Source organism: Grus americana, chromosome 5 (assembly GCF_028858705.1).
Source record: "Grus americana isolate bGruAme1 chromosome 5, bGruAme1.mat, whole genome shotgun sequence".
NCBI classification, from domain to species: Eukaryota; Metazoa; Chordata; class Aves; order Gruiformes; family Gruidae; genus Grus; species Grus americana.
This window is the reverse complement of record NC_072856.1, coordinates 1,686,869-1,704,459: the sequence shown is the minus strand read 5'-3', so window position 1 is coordinate 1,704,459 and position 17,591 is coordinate 1,686,869. Positions and strand designations below refer to the sequence as shown.

General features: G+C 55.3%; 1 protein-coding gene across 5 annotated transcripts in view; it reads left to right on the top strand.

Annotated features, from left to right (window-relative positions):
• MYRF (myelin regulatory factor) overlaps nucleotides 1-17,591 on the top strand; it is a 63,057-nt gene that overhangs the window by 36,453 nt on the left and 9,013 nt on the right. For 3 of the 5 annotated variants that reach the window (XM_054828116.1, XM_054828111.1, XM_054828112.1), the window contains 13 exons: nucleotides 55-178; nucleotides 8,909-9,104; nucleotides 9,550-9,626; nucleotides 9,902-10,012; nucleotides 10,347-10,437; nucleotides 12,003-12,203; nucleotides 12,848-12,956; nucleotides 13,397-13,506; nucleotides 14,692-14,852; nucleotides 15,359-15,431; nucleotides 15,729-15,817; nucleotides 15,995-16,063; nucleotides 16,748-16,828. In XM_054828116.1, the coding sequence (XP_054684091.1) occupies nucleotides 55-178; nucleotides 8,909-9,104; nucleotides 9,550-9,626; nucleotides 9,902-10,012; nucleotides 10,347-10,437; nucleotides 12,003-12,203; nucleotides 12,848-12,956; nucleotides 13,397-13,506; nucleotides 14,692-14,852; nucleotides 15,359-15,431; nucleotides 15,729-15,817; nucleotides 15,995-16,063; nucleotides 16,748-16,828 (1,492 nt within the window). The remainder of the gene's footprint in view (nucleotides 1-54; nucleotides 179-8,908; nucleotides 9,105-9,549; nucleotides 9,627-9,901; nucleotides 10,013-10,346; nucleotides 10,438-12,002; nucleotides 12,204-12,847; nucleotides 12,957-13,396; nucleotides 13,507-14,691; nucleotides 14,853-15,358; nucleotides 15,432-15,728; nucleotides 15,818-15,994; nucleotides 16,064-16,747; nucleotides 16,829-17,591) is intronic. The other 2 variants (XM_054828113.1, XM_054828114.1) reach the window with 1 other exon arrangement.

Below are 17,591 nucleotides of genomic sequence, written 5' to 3'. Positions count from 1 at the left end.
CCCTCCGGACGCTCTGTCGGAGCGACTGAAATAGGTATTTTCCCCTCACCGCAGGCCTGATTCAAGATAACGACAGCTTGAACGGCTCCTACTTGGATCCCAACTACCAGTCTATAAAGTGGCAGCCACATCAACAGAACAAGTGGGCAACTCTGTACGACGCCAATTACAAAGAGCTGTGAGTAACTAACTCACCCACCTTTGAAGAAAGTCAGCTTCGCCTTTCGCGTATCGGTGGCAAGGGGCTGGGGTTGGGGGGATTGATACTCCCAAGATGGGACAAGGATCGTCCTGGGCTCCCCCTCGTCCTCTCCTATCACCTGCTGATCTCTGCTTGCCCGCGCAGAAGTGCAGGGCTGATGGAGGATTAAGAAACGGGGCTGGCACCGTAGGAGCCAGCAGAAGGCAGGTCGGCAGCTTTGGTGACAGTTCAGCAGCCGCTCAGACCTTGGTCTGCCGTGGAGGGTCGTATCGGCAAACACAGCCTTGCCCTGAGCGTGGTTTGGCCCAGCAGCGCCCTTTCCTCCTGTCCAGGCTTACCAAGGTCCTGGATTTTAAAATAAGTGTTAGGATTATACTAGACAATGCATAGCATGGATGACTGGAGGTAATCTAGAGCCACTTCAGCACAGCTCGAGAGCAGCAGAAAAAGGAGCCTGAGGAGGAGGAGGAGTGGGAGTGGTTGATGGGCAGAGGAGGAAAGGAGGAGAGAAAGAAGGGAAGAGGGAAGGGGTTGGGGTTGGGAAGCCAGGAGGGGCGGCGAGATGGCCGAGAGGCAAGGGGAGCGGGTGGAGAGGAAGGCTGGGGTGGGGGAGCAGAGTGGCTGGGTGGGGAGGTGGGCTGGTGGGGCTGCGCGGGGCTGGGGGGAGAGGCTGGGGCAGAGGAGGGTGGACAAGCTGCACAGGGAGAGAGGAGTGCTCAGGAGGAAACCGCTCTGGATCCTCCCTGCATTCCTCGGAGGTGACAGAGAGCTGGCAAGCAGCAGGCTGGGTTCCAGGAACCGCTCGCCGAGCGAACGAACCCCCCTGTTTCCCCTCCTCCTCTTTCTGCACAGCCAGCGGCTGCTCGGGGTCCTCTCGGGGGACACGGAGCCGGGGGTGCTGTGCCGTCTGCCGTACCAAATAACCCCAAGACTTATCACACCTTGCCTGGATGGCGCTCAGGATGGAGCCAAGGACCACAGGCGAGGCCGGTGGTGGAGGCAGAGTAGGATCCGTGACGTGCGGGGAGAATGCCGCTGCAAGCCCCAGCCCTCCTGCGCACAGCTCTCCTGCTCGGCCCCAGTCCTTGTACCGTGTTTAACTCGGACCTGGTGGTGCTGAGGCATGCTGTGTGGGGTTTCCCTGCGGAGAAGCGGCTGTCGGAGCTGGTTACTTCTTAGGTGACATCCTGTCATTGGTAAAGACTGTGTTTGTGGCTGTTTCCCCATCCGCAGCAGGAGAGAGGGTAATTTGGGGAGATGGTTACTTCTGGTTTACTGAACTGTTTCCATAAAGGAAGCAGCCCCCACCTTCAGGTGGAATATCAACACCCCGATTGACCTGTTCCTGTTGGGGGAAGGAAAATAAGGGAGAGGAATAGCAGGACAGTGTGGGATTTCTACCTTGAAAGGGTAGGCCGCATCCCTCACCAACAGCGGCGTGCTCTGGGCTACGGGCTGGGCTTTGCTCCTCTTCCCTCCCCGCTCATTTTCTCCGCTGCTTTGTACATCGGGACTCTGTAGTTTAGGCAATTTCCTGCAGTGTTTGTCTGCCTGGTAGTTTTAAATCCAAAGTGTAGCCTTGGATCCCCCCTTCCAGCGTATTTGGTAATCTGCTGAAGCGCGTGTCTCCTCTGCTTCATCTTTCAGTGTTTCTCCCGTGGCACGAAAGCTTTTCTTTAGGGTGCCGTGGCTTGGCACCCTTCCCAAGGGGCTGCCTTTGCCAAACCGTTTTCCCATGGCGTGAGAGCTACTTCTGGGAACTTGTGAGCAGCTCCAAAGTCCAGTCCCGCAGCCCTGCCCCTGCTCTCTGCCATCAGTTTGCTTTTCTGCAGCTCATAGGACGGGGAAAACCTGGCCATCTCTCGCTGAGCGCCTACGCGTTGCGGTCCCCGCTCCCGGGTTCCTGCTTTCCCGCGCAGGGCGGTGTTCGCAGGCGGCTCCCACCTCCTCCGAGCTCTGTCTGGACACGTCACCTCTATCACTTGGTTTCCAACCAGGGCTTGGGCGTCGCTGGGCAGTCGTGACTCTTCCATTTTCCCACCTTGACACCTTCAGCTTTTGCTGCTGTTCTTGCTTCTCCCAGGCTGTTTTTGGGCCAGTACTGCCTCCAGCTGTGAGCCTGGGTGTCTTTGCCCCATCTCAAACGAATTCTGAGAAGTGGAGGCGCCAGGAGAAGGAACCTCCCTTCTCTAACTTGGCAACAGCCTTGCAGTCCCTGGAGCGGCATCTCTTCCACCATCGATCTCCGCAGGGCTTTCATTTCGTGGCAGAAACACAAACGCACCTTGTGTAGTCAGGAGGGTCCAAAGAGCTCTGCGCGTCTTAGGAGCGGACCTTTCGCACGGCCTCGCTTTTCTCTCGGATGTAATGAGCCCCCCCTTTCTCCTTCCGTCTCGCTGTTTACCTGCCCTGGGTAAACGGTTTCTCATCCGAAACACGTCACAGCTCTTTCAGCTTGTCACGGACCGTTTGCAGGTGTTACAGTCCCTGTTCCAGAGATTTCCCGTGCGCCCTGGGATCATACAGGCAGACTGGCAGAGGCAAAAATACGTAATATTTTCTGCCGGGCACGGAGAAGTTGCAAACCACAGCTTTTAACTTCTGCAAACCCAACCCTGCTCTGCCATGTTCTTTGGATCTGTGCTTGGGATTGCTTGCCTAATACCTGCTTTTAGGATTTAGGGCGAAAGCCAGAGCAAACCTACTTCTGTGGCATTTAGGTCATCATCCCATTGTGTAATTAATAAATTCCTTTTAACTGACTTCACGTAGATTTTAGGAACCCACGTGCAGTTTGTTGTGGCGCTGGATTGGACCAGAATTAAGGGTTAAGGTCAAGGGTTGATCGATTGGTTTTTAGTTACGCGCTACCTCGGTGGACTCGTCCTCCTTTGCGGTGGGTTTGAGGCCAGGTAGCCCTCGGAGAGCCTGGGCGAGCTGAACCTACATCTCTTTCTAAACAAAAGATTGCTTAGTTCTCCTGATACAGCACTGCGCCGGAAAAGATCTGTGAGAAACACCAAAAGATCGGTCTTCCCTTCCTCCTTCTGTAATGGCAGTTTTTAGGTTGACTAATTCAAGTTTTAGCAGGTAGGAGTCTCCTCCTTCCTTTCTGCCTTTTGGGTGGACTCAGCAAATGCGCAGGCGTCTGCGTCTCTTAGAGATCCGTAATTTCAACAATTTAGTTTCCTCTGAGATCATAAAGCAAGGACCAGCCGTTCCCGGTCTGTTTTCTGCTGGAAGCTGTCCTCTAGTTTCTACATGCTGTTGAAGTTTCCTGCCCCTACAGGGACTGTATGGTTTTTTTTCCCCTCCTGTGATCCAGATGCCCACAACCTATTCACAGCCCCAGGAATTTGAATCATCTGAATCATCTAATTTTTTCCTACTCTTGTTCTTAAGAAAAGAGACCAGAAAGGTAGGTTAAGGAGGGAGACCGAGCCCTCAGGATGCCGCGGGCCCATAGCAAGCTGTTCAGGTTCTCACTACTCAAGAGCCTGTCAGTGTTTTAACAGCGATTGCTGCACGCAGAGAGCAGCTCTGTGCCCTGGTGACTTCTCCAAAGCCATCCCCGCAGATCCACCCTGCTCGCAGGCTCCACCCAGGGGAAGTTTTTTGGGCTTTCTAGTGCTTCCTCCTGTCCTGCCTCACAGAAAGCCAGGCCAGTGGTTAGTGCTGCACAGGAGAGACCCAGCTCTGCTCCTGCATCTAGGCGTGACGCTTTCCGTTGGGACGATTGCTTTGTCAGTACTTTATTTCATGTCTTTTTGAACCTATACAGAATAGTTTATGCTGGCGCCTATGGATTTATGGGTAACGTTCTGTGCTAAGTATAATCTTACACGGCAAAAAAATACAACTAAATGATATCCCGTGTTCTCCTCCTCTTGCACACACAAAATTAGGTCCCTTAGCATAGGATCGTAGAACCCTTTAGGTCTTGGAAAAGACCTTTAAGATCATCGAGTCCACTAGTAAGCATTGCTAGAAGGTTTTGTTCTTCAGAAGAGTTTCCTGCTACGGTTTGTGATGATCAATAGCCCAGTGAGAGTTTCTTCCAGCTTCTATCAGCACCGTTCAAGCCCATTTAACAGCTCTATTTCCTTACGCAGTGAGTGTAGCTGTCACATCAGATCATATTTGTATCTCGTGCCTGTGAATAAGTGGAAAATTTCACCTCTGTTCGGTCATTTTCCTGGCAGAAAGCTGCAGAGTAGGAGTCCTTCAACTCTTTCTCTTTTTCTGCTGTTCTGGGCTGTATCTTGGCTCCTTCTCAGCCATTGCCGTGGCTTGATGGGATGGGGACAGCACGGGGGGGGAATCTGAACCGATTCTGCAGTTCCTAAATAACTTTTCTGCCTTCTGAGAGACCTGTACAGGGAATTTTGTTGTGTGAATGGCAGCGGATTTCCCATCCCCAGGTGGGTGTGGAGAAAGGGAGCAGCCCCGCAGCAGCCCTCTCTGCCGGGAGAAGAGCAAAGGGAAGCCGGGCTCATCTGAACTACCCAGGTTTAGTTTTGGCACAGATTTCCTAGAATTCGGCTGGATTGAGGAAACGGAGGAAAGGGGAAGGAAGGGAAGGTCGCTGCATGGATTCAAGTGGAGATGCCCGTGTCTCTGTGTCTTGGCTTGCTGGGCTTGTGTCTCGGGCTTTGCTTATGTGGGCTGAGGAATCCGTGTTGGTTGAAGGAGACCGAAGTCTGTGGATTAGTTTTAGTGATAATATGTTTCTTCTTGGCCTTTTACACTGCTTTTGTGGTTTCAGCCTCACTGAACCTTCAAAAGGGTTAGCTGGTTTCCAGCGGCGGTGCCGAAGAGGCCTGGAACCAGGCAGTTCCCTAATTTACTCCTGGGAGCAGGAGTAATTCATCTCCGTGACAGCATGCTCTGATAAATGCCAGCAGGCTCCCTCCTCCCTCTCCCCATTTGTTTACAGTTTGAGGTAAGGCAGCTGGCGAAGGGCAGCGCAGCGCTCAACAGAAACGTTTCCATGCTGAGGCCAGACCCTCTCTGCTCTGACCCTGGGAACCGGGCTGGTGCCGTTCTCTTCCCATCGAGCAAACTGGTGCTCTCCGTGCGCTCTCCTCTGAAGCTCAGGTCTGCGGGCTAAACCTGAGCTTTCAGGCTTGCACTCCTTGGTTGGAAGACATGTCCTTATAAACGGCACCAAACCTGACCTTGCTGCAGATCCTGGATCTCACCAAAGGGATGGAGACCAGTGTGACCAGTGTGACCAGTGGTCCACTCCTGCCGGATGTGTTTTGGGTTAGCTGACACAGCGTGTTGGACCTGTTGGCCAGCTTGGCCAATCCCATGGTGATGTATCACTGAGGTCTTGCTCTCTTGTGCCGTGAGTGTATCTCAGGCAGCTGAAGGGACCACGTATGATGCTGAGCCCTGGACGCACCGGTGGGGTTGTGTTGGTCTAACGTGGACTGGGCGAGATGGCAGCGTCATGCTGCTCGGCTGTAGGTTCTTATCCTCCATCCTGGTGTTTGTATCTGGAAAAGAAACAAAGCACGGACTGCATGGAATTAGTGAGCGGTCCTTGAATTAGGGGGTCTCCAGATGTTGTGTCTTCTTAGGAGTGGTTGAGATGTTGGGGAACCTGGAAGGAAGGAGGAGAGAAATGGGGGAGATTTTTCTTCCAGAGAGGAAACAATTGAGGCATGGGAGCATCCCTCTGACAATCCTGCTCTCAGCCACAGACCCCCGTACAGTTCCCTTTTTGTCACATTTCTCCTTGCAGCGCCTTTCCCTTTGCTGTGCACTTTAATGCGGAGGGCGGGGGTGCTCCTTGCTCCTCTAAGTGTGGATGCCAGACGTGGCTGTGGGGAGTTTGTAACCTCTCACCCTCGCTCAGATCAGGAGAAACCTCCTCTCCTCTGATCCTGGCCGCCTAAGTCCTGCCTTAATCTGCTTTTGTCAGTGAGGGCATTTTGGCTAAAATAATCCATTTGACCCCAGACCTTTTATTCCTGACGCTTTGCCCTCTGACTCCTGCACTCTCCCTGGGAAAAGCCAGGATGGTTTTGGCTACCCCTGGGCTGTAGGCTTCTCAGCGCCTGGTGTCGTCCCTAATCCCAGGAACCGCTTCTGCCTCGGGGTCACCTGCCCTTCCTTCTCCCACCACCCCATTGATGGCAGCCATCCGTCCCGAGAGCGCATCTCAGGAGGGGCACGCTGCCCGAGGGCTGGTTGGTGACTCTGAGGTCTCCGTGGGTTAAGATGGAAGGGAGGATTTTTATTTTATAAGTGTCACCCTCAGGCGGTGATGTCCCCGTACCACGTGGCAGTGGGGGGGGGGGGTGTCATTTGCTGCTTCCTAGTGGGATTTACAACGTGAGGGTGAAAAAAAAACCAAACCCCAAAACACGGGAAGAGGAGATTCAGGGAACAGCCTGTCCTGCAAGGGGGGGTGATCTGAGAGCAGCTCCTTGGCTCAGCCAGAAGTGATGGGCTGAAGGCAGAGGGAGATCCCTGCCCCTCTGATACCTGGAAAGCAGCTTCTTGCCTCCGATCTAACCCGGCACGGGGATCCTGCTTGGGGGGGATGCACCGGCCACAGCCGTCGGGAAAACTCGGAGAGAAGGAGCCTCTGAGAAGGGGGCTCTGGAGGGACCAGAGGAAGGGGAGCCTGACTGCCTCCCTTCTCTCAACACGTGTGTTTAGCAGCCATCAGTTTGAATGACGTTAACCAGAGCGTGTTTTGGAAGCAGCTGTGGTTTGGAAGTTCAGTCAGTCCCTCCCTCTCCTCTGCGTTTCCTATATAAAAACCAGTGGGGAACACTCTGGGGGTCCTGGGCAGAGGTGGGTCTCGGTGAAAGCAATTGGGAAAGACACCAGCACCCCTGGGGTGAGCGTGGAGGGTGCTCGGGCCAGCCCAAGCCACGGCTCCCCAACGAGAAGAGCCAGATGGGGAATTTGGGGCTGAGGCTGGGAGGAGGGTGAGAGCACAGGAGAATTCCTCTCGTGCTTCTGGGCTAAGGCAGTGCTCTGCTCCCATCGTCTGGTTTGTGTTCGGGGCACGGCAGCCCCGGGTCCCTCGGGTACAAGAAATGAGTAGTAGTTGCTCATGGTCATCCCAGCATTATTCATCGCTGCCTGGAAACACCCGCAGGTTTCATCCACGTTAACCCTTCAAGTGTGCGTGGGGGGAGAACGGCTGTCTTCCCAGAAGAAAGGAGGTGGCCAGCCCGGGGACACTGGGGAACAAGAGTGACCCTTCTGTATTTCCTGCTTCCCGGAGACTGCTGCGGTCTGCCTCGCCCATCGCTGTCAGTCTGTCCACCTCCCCTCCCGTTGCTCTGGGCAGGATCCGTCCGTCTGTATTTGAGAACTGGAGGTGGAGGTCAGAGCTGGTTTGCTCTTGTGGAAGAGCGCTCTGTAATTTTTAAGCCTGATGTCAAAGGCTGAGCTCCTCTTTACCTCATCCATAGTTCTTTAATTAAAAACAATGAGATTTTTGGTGTTTCTGCTAGAACTGCTTGATGGGAAGGCATCTCCTTCCCCGCTGCGTAGGGCGGGCAGCGCCCCGGGGGCCCACCAGCCCAGGTCTGGGGTTTTGGATGATGAGAGAAAGGGGACTTGCTGCAAAGGCCACATATTTCCCTCATTCCCATGGTAACCAGCCCATTAAGGAGATGTAGATTAAACCTCCCCAGCTGGTGTGTGTTCATCGGGCAGCCAGGGCCCCCTCCTCCTCCTCCTCTGGACCTGCCCGCTGGGAGCTGGAAGCTTTCCGCAGCAGCCGGAGCAGGTGGTTGTGATTTCGGCAGGAATCCGGCACGCAGGCGGTACCGCCTGGTAGCAGGGCCAGCGCAGGTAACATCAGGAATGCAACGGGTGAAGCGAGCGGAGGTGTGGGACCCTCCCTCCCAGGTCAAACCGAGCTGCTTGTCCCAGCGAGAAGCTCTCAAGGGTCTGCTCCAGGCTTTGGGCAGGCTGTGGAGCTTGGTATCTCCAGTGTGCGTTGAGCCAGGGCTAAGCAGCTGTGCTTTTTAGGAGCAGCACTCGGAAAGGAGACCCTAGCCTGTTGTGGCTCGTATTATACTCTGTTTATAGTATTAGTACTATAGAGTAGCATATAGAAGGGTGGTTGTCCCAGCATCTTCATCAAATCCTAGTCATAGGAACCATATTTCTTTCCAGTTGAAGACCCACCTAAAGCAAAACTTGCACCTTCGAGGAGATACGGACCTTCTCTGCACTCTCACCCCTGCGCAGCAGGATGAGTTGCTGCGAGGGCTTGGGCAAGGTGTTGGGTTCATGTCAGGCAGTGCCCGCCTGTGCCGGTCAGCCCCGTGGGCACCGAGAGCAGCATCAGCGCGGGGCAGGAGGGACACCATCAGAGGCTGTGTCTTTTCCCCCAACACAACTCTCCTTCCCCTCCCACGTGCCTGCTGTGTCCCAGGATTATTTTGTGGCTGTATGTGTTGAGTAGAGGTGGCCTTCACAGTCTGCGTTGAGGTGGGGCCGTTTGTGAGACAGTCTCTGTTCAAGTGTGGTGGGACATGGAGGTGAGCTCCGCCATCCCGGTGGGGTGGTTCCTGTGCATCCGCACCCCGGGACGTGGCCATGTACCATGCCGTAAGGGCCCCTCGTTGCCTCTGCTTCTGGGTGTGCGGCTCATCCTTCTCCCCGCAAACGTGAGCCTCTGGAGGTGCGCGCAGGGCTCTGGTCTAACGCCTGCTGCCTTTTCCACAGCCCGATGCTCACGTACCGTGTCGATGCTGACAAGGGGTTCAACTTCTCAGTGGGTGACGATGCCTTTGTGTGCCAGAAGAAGAATCACTTCCAGGTCACGGTCTACATCGGCATGCTTGGAGATCCCAAGTATGTGAAGACCCCCGAGGGCCTGAAACCCTTAGAGTGCTTCTACCTGAAGCTGCACGGAGTGAAGGCAAGCGGGAGCTAAGGGCCAGCAGTGAATCCAGCAGGGAGAAGGGGCGCTGGGCAGGTGGCTGGGATCAGGCAACACCACATCTTCGTGCGCTAAGTCATGGAGGAGTGTGTAGGACAGTGCTGAAGGCCAGAACAAGGCAGATCTTGAAATATGAGTCCTAAGATGGACTCAGTCACTGCCTGGGTGTCTTCGGGGCTGCTTCTCACTCACCTTTGACTCCAGAGGCACTTTGGGAAGATCCTTTCACCCTCAACCCCCTTGGCAGGGGGGGCACCCATGCTTGGACAATGACCACACTCAAGTTGGGTGTTGCAGGTTGTTGTACTGCGCCATAGGAGGCTGGGCAGACAGCTGGCCCGTGCAGAGGCTGGGGAGAAGGCGGTGGGAAGGGGAAGGTCTCGGCTTTCTGCTCTTTATCACATGCCCAAATCTTTCTCTCCAGCTAGAGGCCTTGAACCAGTCGATCAATATCGAGCAGTCGCAGTCTGACCGCAGCAAACGGCCCTTCAACCCCGTCACGTGAGTATTGCCCGGGGTGCGTTCACGTGGGGAATAAGCAATAGCAGGGGGAAAGGGGCTGAGTTGGAGGTCTCAGGATAGTACTGCGGGTGTCACACTCTCCATTTTTTTCCTCTGTTTCCCACAGCAAAGTTTTCCTCCCTTTACATCCCCTCCTCTGCTCTGTGCCCAGTTCATAGACCTGCCTTGGTGGAGCAGGCCAGGAGATGGCCATTCCCCAGAGAACCTCCTCTCCAGCGGTATCCTCACTCGCTCCTCTGTTTTCCTTTCCTCAGGGTCAACCTGCCTCCAGAGCAGGTCACCAAAGTCACTGTGGGGCGGCTGCACTTCAGCGAGACCACAGCCAACAACATGCGGAAGAAAGGCAAACCCAACCCAGACCAGAGGTGAGGAGCACAGATGTCTTCTCCTAAGCTGTTCTGAGCACTCAAAGCCTGTGGATGTGCCAGTCCCTGGGTTGGGAAGTGTGGCTGGAGGGAGGGGGACATGGGGGGCAGGTCCTGAATTGGCCGTCCTTGTCTGTGTGGAGGAAAGGAGGAGTCTGCTGTGGCCACAAGAAGGTTCTCCCCCACTCTGTGAGGGGTTGGGGACAGTGTCTGTGCCCCACAGCACAAGGAGAAGGGACGTACCAAGCCCACCATGACAGCTTGGTGCCTCGGCCTCCAAGGGGAAGCGGACTCAGCGCAGGATGGCACCCTGATCTCTCTCTGCTCTTGGCAGGTATTTCATGCTGGTGGTGGCCTTGCAGGCACACGCGCAGAACCAGAACTACACGCTCGCAGCCCACATCTCTGAGCGCATCATTGTCAGAGTAAGTTCCTCTCTTTTCCCTCAGCCTGTGCAGGTGCCCCACAGTCCTTTGCTGGATGTCCTGGGCAATCCTACCTTCCTCTGGCTTTTCAGTGCTTTCCCCACCTTCTCCAAACTCTCACTGCCTTGTTTCCAGCTATCCCCGTCCGTGCCAGGGTTCTGGCTCCAGCCTTCCCACACCTCCTTAGTCAGAGCAGCCTCAGGGCATGAACGAACATGTTGCAGGACAGGGAAGGCATCCCATTCTCCCAAGACTGGACCAGCATCCAGGGTAGAGCTTTTGGAAGTGAGGGAACAGTGTTTTTGGGACTCTGCAGCAGGGACAAAGCCTCCAGGTGCAGGAAGACCAGGTAGCACCTTTTGCACGCGCTAAGGCAGCAGTGCTCAAATGCAGAGGAGCAGGAAGAGGTAGGCACAATCTCCAGACTTTCCCGGGGCTTTGTTAGAGCACTCAACTGTGGAACACGAGGACAGGGGGTAAAACACAAACAGAGGGACCCGAGTCTGCAGGCAAGTAAGTCCACGATGAATTATGCAGACTCCAGGGTGCCCAGCGCAGAACTGCAGGTCACGGAACCACAGCAGCAGGGCAGAACCCTGGGATTTGGGACCCAGGAGCAACACCCGTGTCACTTATGGTCTCCTCCTGCTGTCCCGTGTGGTTCTGGTTGGGGTTGTTGGAACAGCTCTGAAAGCTGAGATAACGGACAGCTCAGGAAAGCAAGGATATTCCTCCAGGGCGAGGAGCAGAGCAGCCATAGCCTCAGTTCCTGCGGAGAGAGGCTTAGACAGGGCCAGGAGAGGAATGCCAAGGCTGCCTCTGCTGTAAGGGCAGGCTGGGATCTGTTCCCAGGGCTGGCAGTGGATCCCCGCCGCTTCGCCTTGTGCTGCTGCGAAGCTCTGTCTCGCACCTCCGTGGCCTTGCTTGTCCTGCGCCGGCTCTGCCCTGCCTGTCCAGCTCCCTGCTGTCCCTCCCGCGAGGCTGGGGCTGCCACGGCTCAGCCCCGAGGTCTTCCCGAGGCTGTAATTCAGTGCGCTGCAGACTGGAGAGGGCATCCACACCAGGATCTTCTCACCTGGACTGTTCATCCTAAAAGCCCCCCTCCCACCGAGATGAACATGCCCCAGTTTCAGCTGAGATCTTCCCTGTCCCCGTTTCCCTTCTGTGGAGCAAGGACAGCGCTGCACCATCAGGGTGCTTCTGCTTATGCCAAGTTTTGTTTCGTAGCTGCTTCCCACTCAAACTAACGGGCACGGTGCTGCAGTATGGTGCCTGGCACTGTCCAGGCCACCGCAGCAGCTTGGGGCTGTCTGATGTCCGTCTGTTGCCCATGGCATCTCCTGCTGTATAGTCCCTCTGATGCCTGCGTGGAGGGATGGGTCTGTGGGGCTCTCCTGACATCCTCGCTCTGTCTACATCTCACAGAATCATAGAATCTTTAAGGTTGGAAAAGACCTCTAAGATCATCAAGTCCAACCACCAAGTGCTTCTGCTCAGCAGTGCCACGTTTGTCTCCTTGGTTTTGCTACTGCTGCTTTTCAGTCCCCACTTTCCTGTCTCTCCAGGCCTCCAACCCTGGCCAGTTTGAGAGCGACAGCGATGTCCTCTGGCAGCGGGCACAGCTCCCTGATACTGTTTTTCACCACGGCCGGGTTGGCATCAACACGGACCGCCCCGATGAAGCCCTCGTGGTCCATGGCAATGTGAAGGTCATGGGTTCGCTGATGCACCCTTCGGACGTGCGAGTGAAGGAGGACATCCAGGAGGTAAGAGCCAGGCAAACCAGGGTAGGTTTGGGGTGATGGGGGATCTGAAGAGGCACCGCAGAAAGTGTGAGTGTCCTTGAGCCTGTTTCAGCTGCTGATTTTGACACGGTCCTTATGGGCACCCTGAGCTCCTGTTGACCAGACGGGAAGTGCCTTAGAAGTCTGTCCGTCCCTGTCTGTCCCAAACACAGCCCGTCCACCGTGTCTTAGGGAATATTGACTCTTCCACGGTTAGCCAAAACTAGCAAATCCAGGTGTTACAAACCTGGAAAGAGGCAAGTATGTCAGATAGCTGAGAGGCTTGGCTCTGCTCTGAAGTCTTCTCGGCTGGATGTGCCTCTCCAGAAAAGCCAGGTACGGTCACGTCTCATTTTATGAGAACTGCCTCTGCCCTGTGCCTGGTTGTGCAATGGGACTCCATCTCCTCCTGGCTTCGCCACCCAAGGAACTGGCGGTTAACCCCAGTGCAAACGCTGTTTGTCCTCATGACTGATCTGAGCAGGGTTCGGGGCCGTCTCGTGAAGCACTGTCTCGCAAAGGGATTACCCTGAGCCGTAGTGGGTGTTGCTGCTTGGGGGCCAGAGTCATGGGAACTTAAGAAGCAGCACCCCGCTTAGGAGCTGCACGTGTCTGTTTTGTCCGAGGTGGACACCACAGAGCAGCTGAAGAGGATCTCCCGCATGCGGCTAGTACACTACAACTACAAGCCCGAGTTTGCGGCCACGGTGGGCATTGACAACACTTCTGAGACAGGTACGGGCCCTACGTCACACCGCGGTGACCTGTTCGCGTCTGCAGCGCTGCACCTCGCGTTCTGCAACCTACAGTGGCGTTTTGTTCGTGGTGCCAAGCTTCTCCGAGTACCCACCTCTCTCCAGGGGTACACAGGGAGCCTGGGCACGGGTGCACGCTGCAGCGGGGTGATGCCAATACCCCTGTCCACATAATTTGGGAACCAGCCTTGTCTGAACAGCCTCTGTTCTTCTGTTGCTGAGCCTGTATGGGCTGCCCAGACCATGGGGCCTCCAACGAGCTCTGCCTGGCCCTGTACGGGCTGGGGTGAGGGCAGGACAGCCCTTGTGTCCTCTGCAGTGAACAGGGTTCCTGCCAACAACCGCATGGGCCAGAGGAGAAGCTGTAGCAGGAGGAGCCCTGCCCAGACCACCTTGACCCACTGTGCTGTTTCCACGCAGGCGTCATTGCTCAGGAGGTAAAGGAGATCCTCCCCGAAGCTGTGAAGGACACTGGGGACCTGGTTTTTTCCAATGGGAAGACCCTCGAGAACTTCCTGGTGGTGAACAAGGTTGGTGGCAGGCAGGAGGGGCAGGGAGCCTGGGGGAGGCTGTTGAACCTGGCTCAAGGGAGTGGTGGAGCTGGAAATGGAAGAGGGGAAACTGTGATGCCTGGGAAATGCTTCTAGGCCAACACCACCCATATGAGTTTCAGACCTGGCTGCTCTTTCGGATGTCAGGAGCAGCCCTGGGTGGACGGCAGACATCAGCGGGGAGGAACTAGCCTGATGCTGGTGAAAGTTGGCAGCATCTCCCTCAGGAAGGGCTCCTTGTTGGCAGCTGCCTGTAGGGAGGCTCTTAGTCATAATCTCTCCCTTCTAGATAAGATAAGGCGGTTATGTCAGGATAACCCGGAGCACCCGGCTGCCTGACCTTTCCGTAACCTGTGGCAGCCCGTTTGCTGCTCTGGCCGTTGAGGGGACAGCCTCCCGTAGCACACACCGAGGGGACAGCCCCCCAGAGCTGCCAGCTCTCTCCTGCATCACCCTGTGCAGAGTAGGAATGGCCAGGACTGACCTTAGTGCCTTGGGTCTCCTTTGGGGAAGCCTAGAGCCCTGCTAGTGACATCACCAGCTAGCAGTAGCTATGACCGTGACCTTTTCTGTCCCATCTGCACATGGCCAGGCCGTTGCCATCCCATTGCCTCCTCCATGGGCCGCAGCCCAGCGTCAGCCCTCCAGCGGGAGCCGGTGCACGCTGCAGAACAGCCTGTCACGGCAAGCTGGGTGGGCTGCTCTAGCTGTCGGGTAATGCTGGAGCTGCAGAAGAACTCCCAGAGCTTGTGCTGTAGAGCAAGAGGCAGACTTGGAGGGCTGGGGAGGGACAGAGACAGGGGTAGGGGTGATGCCACAGCACCACCAGCAGTATGCAGGCTCCTGATTGGAGGTGAAGACTTTGTGTCTGTCCTTCGTGACTGAGAAAGACTCTGGATTAGCACCAGCAGGAGAGTTCTCTGGGATCCTGGGCCAACATTTATTGTTTTGGTTGGGTTTGAAGAGAGTATCTCTTGTTCTTGCATCCAGGGGCTGTAGAGATCTAGATGTGCCATGTTGGGTGATTCCCTACCCGCAGCGCTGGGTGTTGTGTCGCCTTTCCCCTGGGGCAGGGCATGGGAGAGCGGTCAAGAGCGGCCAGGTCCAGGGCAGGGGAGCAGGAGTGCCTCCACTTGCCGGGCCACTCAGACTGTTCCCCGGCAGGAACGCATCTTCATGGAGAACGTGGGAGCCGTGAAGGAGCTGTGCAAACTGACAGACAACCTGGAGACCCGCATCGATGAGCTGGAGAGGTGGAGTCACAAGCTGGCCAAGCTCAAGCGGCTGGACAGCATGAAGTCAACCGTGAGCTCTGGGGCATTCAGGTACGGGCATGCTGAGGGCACAGGAGCCAGAAGGGCTGTCTCCTTTTGAGCCCTGGCAGCTCTGAGTGACAGCTCGGTTTGGGAAAGGGGAGATGGGGAGGAGCGGTGGGGTGTTGGCGGTTGTCATTTGCCCTGGCGTAGATTCAAGCAGCTGAGATTGGGGAGACAGGTCTGGCATACACGTACCCACCTCCTGCTCTCAGACCAGCCCAAAAAAAATCCCACTAGGAAATTGTCTCTGCGTTTCCCTAGAGTAAATGAGTGGCTTTCTCAGGGCAAAGAGTTTCTTGTGCTTCCAAAAGCATCATGCTGACCCTGGCAGCTTATGCAGATTTTGGGGCAGAATTCAGGCTCTGGACCAGCACTGCACCTACCCACAACTAGAGTGACAAGGATACGTGACTGTCACACCACGCGGTTTCCTCCCCAAGCAGAGAATCACATTTTTTGCCTGGGAATTGCTGCTCCCTGCACAGCTCAGCTCCATTCCTCCTTTCTCCTTGCAGTCAAACAGGAAGCCAGTTCAGCCGCGCGGGAAGCATGCCCCACAAAAAGAGGCCCCACAAAGTAGCCAGCAAGGTAAGGGACCCGCTCCCAAAGGATCGGCGCTGTGCAGAGGGAGGTGGCCTGTCTGGGAATCGTCATCTGCGTGGTCCTCGTGTGTTTTCTTATACACGCTGCAGAGGGAGAACCCCTGTCTGCTCCCGTTTCCGTGATCTCTCCTTCCTTCTCGTCCATGCTTAATGAAGATGTTATCCGGCTTCTGCTCTGCAGAGGGTCAGGGCTCGCAGGGGAGCGGGACGAGAGCTTGGGATGGGCTGGGTGAGATCCGTGCGTAAGGAGTTCTGAGCCCATCTGGGGTTTTTTCTCTTGCAGTCACCGTCGGTTGTCCCGGAACAGGCCTGCATCAGCCAGCGCTTCCTGCAGGGCACCATCATTGCCCTGGTCATCATCATGGCATTCAGGTGAGAAGGTCTCTCCAGCTCGCCGGTGTGGCCCACACCATCCGTGGGGTGTGCAGTGAGGGGCTGTGGCCCTACGGCCCCTTTCACGGTCTGAAATCCCTCAGCAGCAGATCAGTGCCACGGCGCGTCCCTTGCCCCGCGCCCGTCCTCAGCCCGTACCTCTCTCTGTCTTTCCAGTGTGGTGTCCATGTCCACGCTCTACGTGCTGAGCTTGCGCAGTGAAGAGGACCTCGTGGATATCGATGGGTAGGTGCTTCTGGGCTCTGCGGGAGGGATGTGGCGACCGGGGCAGTCCGAAATACAAAAAGCAGCCGCCGCGGGGTTATTGACCACGGTTCCAGTGAGTCAAGCTGGAAAGCCCACCAAAAGCATCCGCACACCCGAGTCCGATGTCAGTTAAATTATCTCGAGCAAGAAGTGAGGAACAGAGAAGAAAAAGGCAATATCCTGTTGTTTGGCTGCTCACGTACCCACTCGTGACCGGTCTGAATGTTCTTTGGATGCCTCTTCAGCTGGACTTACAGAGCATCGTCCCACCCACTGCAGTGGGGCTGGACCAGTCTGTACTGGGCAAGGGTCCTCCTCTGCAAAGTGTCCTTAGAGCGGAGAGAGCCCCGAGGGAACGGCCCCGGCACGGCACACGGGCAGCCTGTGCTGGGCATTCGGTTCTGGCACACTTCACCCCTTCGGGAGCTCGCGTTACCGGATAATGAGTCTCTTTTTGTCTCTCTCTTTCCCCTGTCCTATTTCTGTCCCTCCCGTTCTGGTTACAACCTTTCATCCAACCCATTGTCCTTCCACTTTGTCTTTAATTTTCCCGTTCTTGTCTTTTCATTTCCATTATCTTCCATATCCTCTTTCGTCCCCTGCCATCCTCCTCATCTTCTACCGACCTGCCTTTTCCTCCCATCTCCCTTCGCTGCCCCATAGCTCTTTTGCTGTGCCCACTGCCTGTCTCCTGGCCCTCTTTCGGCACAGGGGTCCTGGGGTTCCGGTCGCTCTATGTCCACGGTATGTTACTGTTTCATTATACTGTTATTTAATTGCTGCATCCCTTCTCTCAATTCCTCCTCTTCCATCTGCAGCCCAGAAGACCAAGAATCTTAAGCAAAATCGAAAGCAAAAAAGAGATAGGAATACACTTCAGCAAGTGGGACTCCAGGAGGAAGGATTATGGACCCTGTCAGGAAGGGGAAATTAGGATTAGGAGATTGAAAAACCAATTAATCAAAGGCTAAATAAAGAAATTACATACTACAGGTAGAGCAGGAGCAGACAGTTCGAAAGGAGTGGAGGCAGTGTGTAAAACTGATGAAGGCTTTGAGGAATTAACCAAAAAGCTGTTCCGACCTTCTCTTCGTACGCGAGTAGCTTTATTGTGGAGGGTCACTCTCAAGTACAGGACAGGAAAAAAACCCAAACCTAAATTATTTCTTTTTATGAGCCATCACCGCTGGGAATGTTCGGAAAGGTACCGACACGGGGAAAGCTGGCTGAGTTACGCGTTAGGTGCAGACCTGTAAAGCACCTCGGTTAACGGGATCTGCAGGGCTGCTGCACAATCCCTCCCTTCCCATCGGCACCCTTTGAACAAAACACCGCATCAAGAGCGGAACAATTAGTTTGTTCTTTCGAGAACTCCGCATCAAAGTGGTTCGCAGGTGTAGCTATTAAAGAAGTAATTGCTTGTGGGATGCAAGATAAAGCCATGCATGGGGAGTGTTGAGGAACACGAGGGATAGAAGGTTTTTGGCTGGGATGAAGGTTAGCTCCA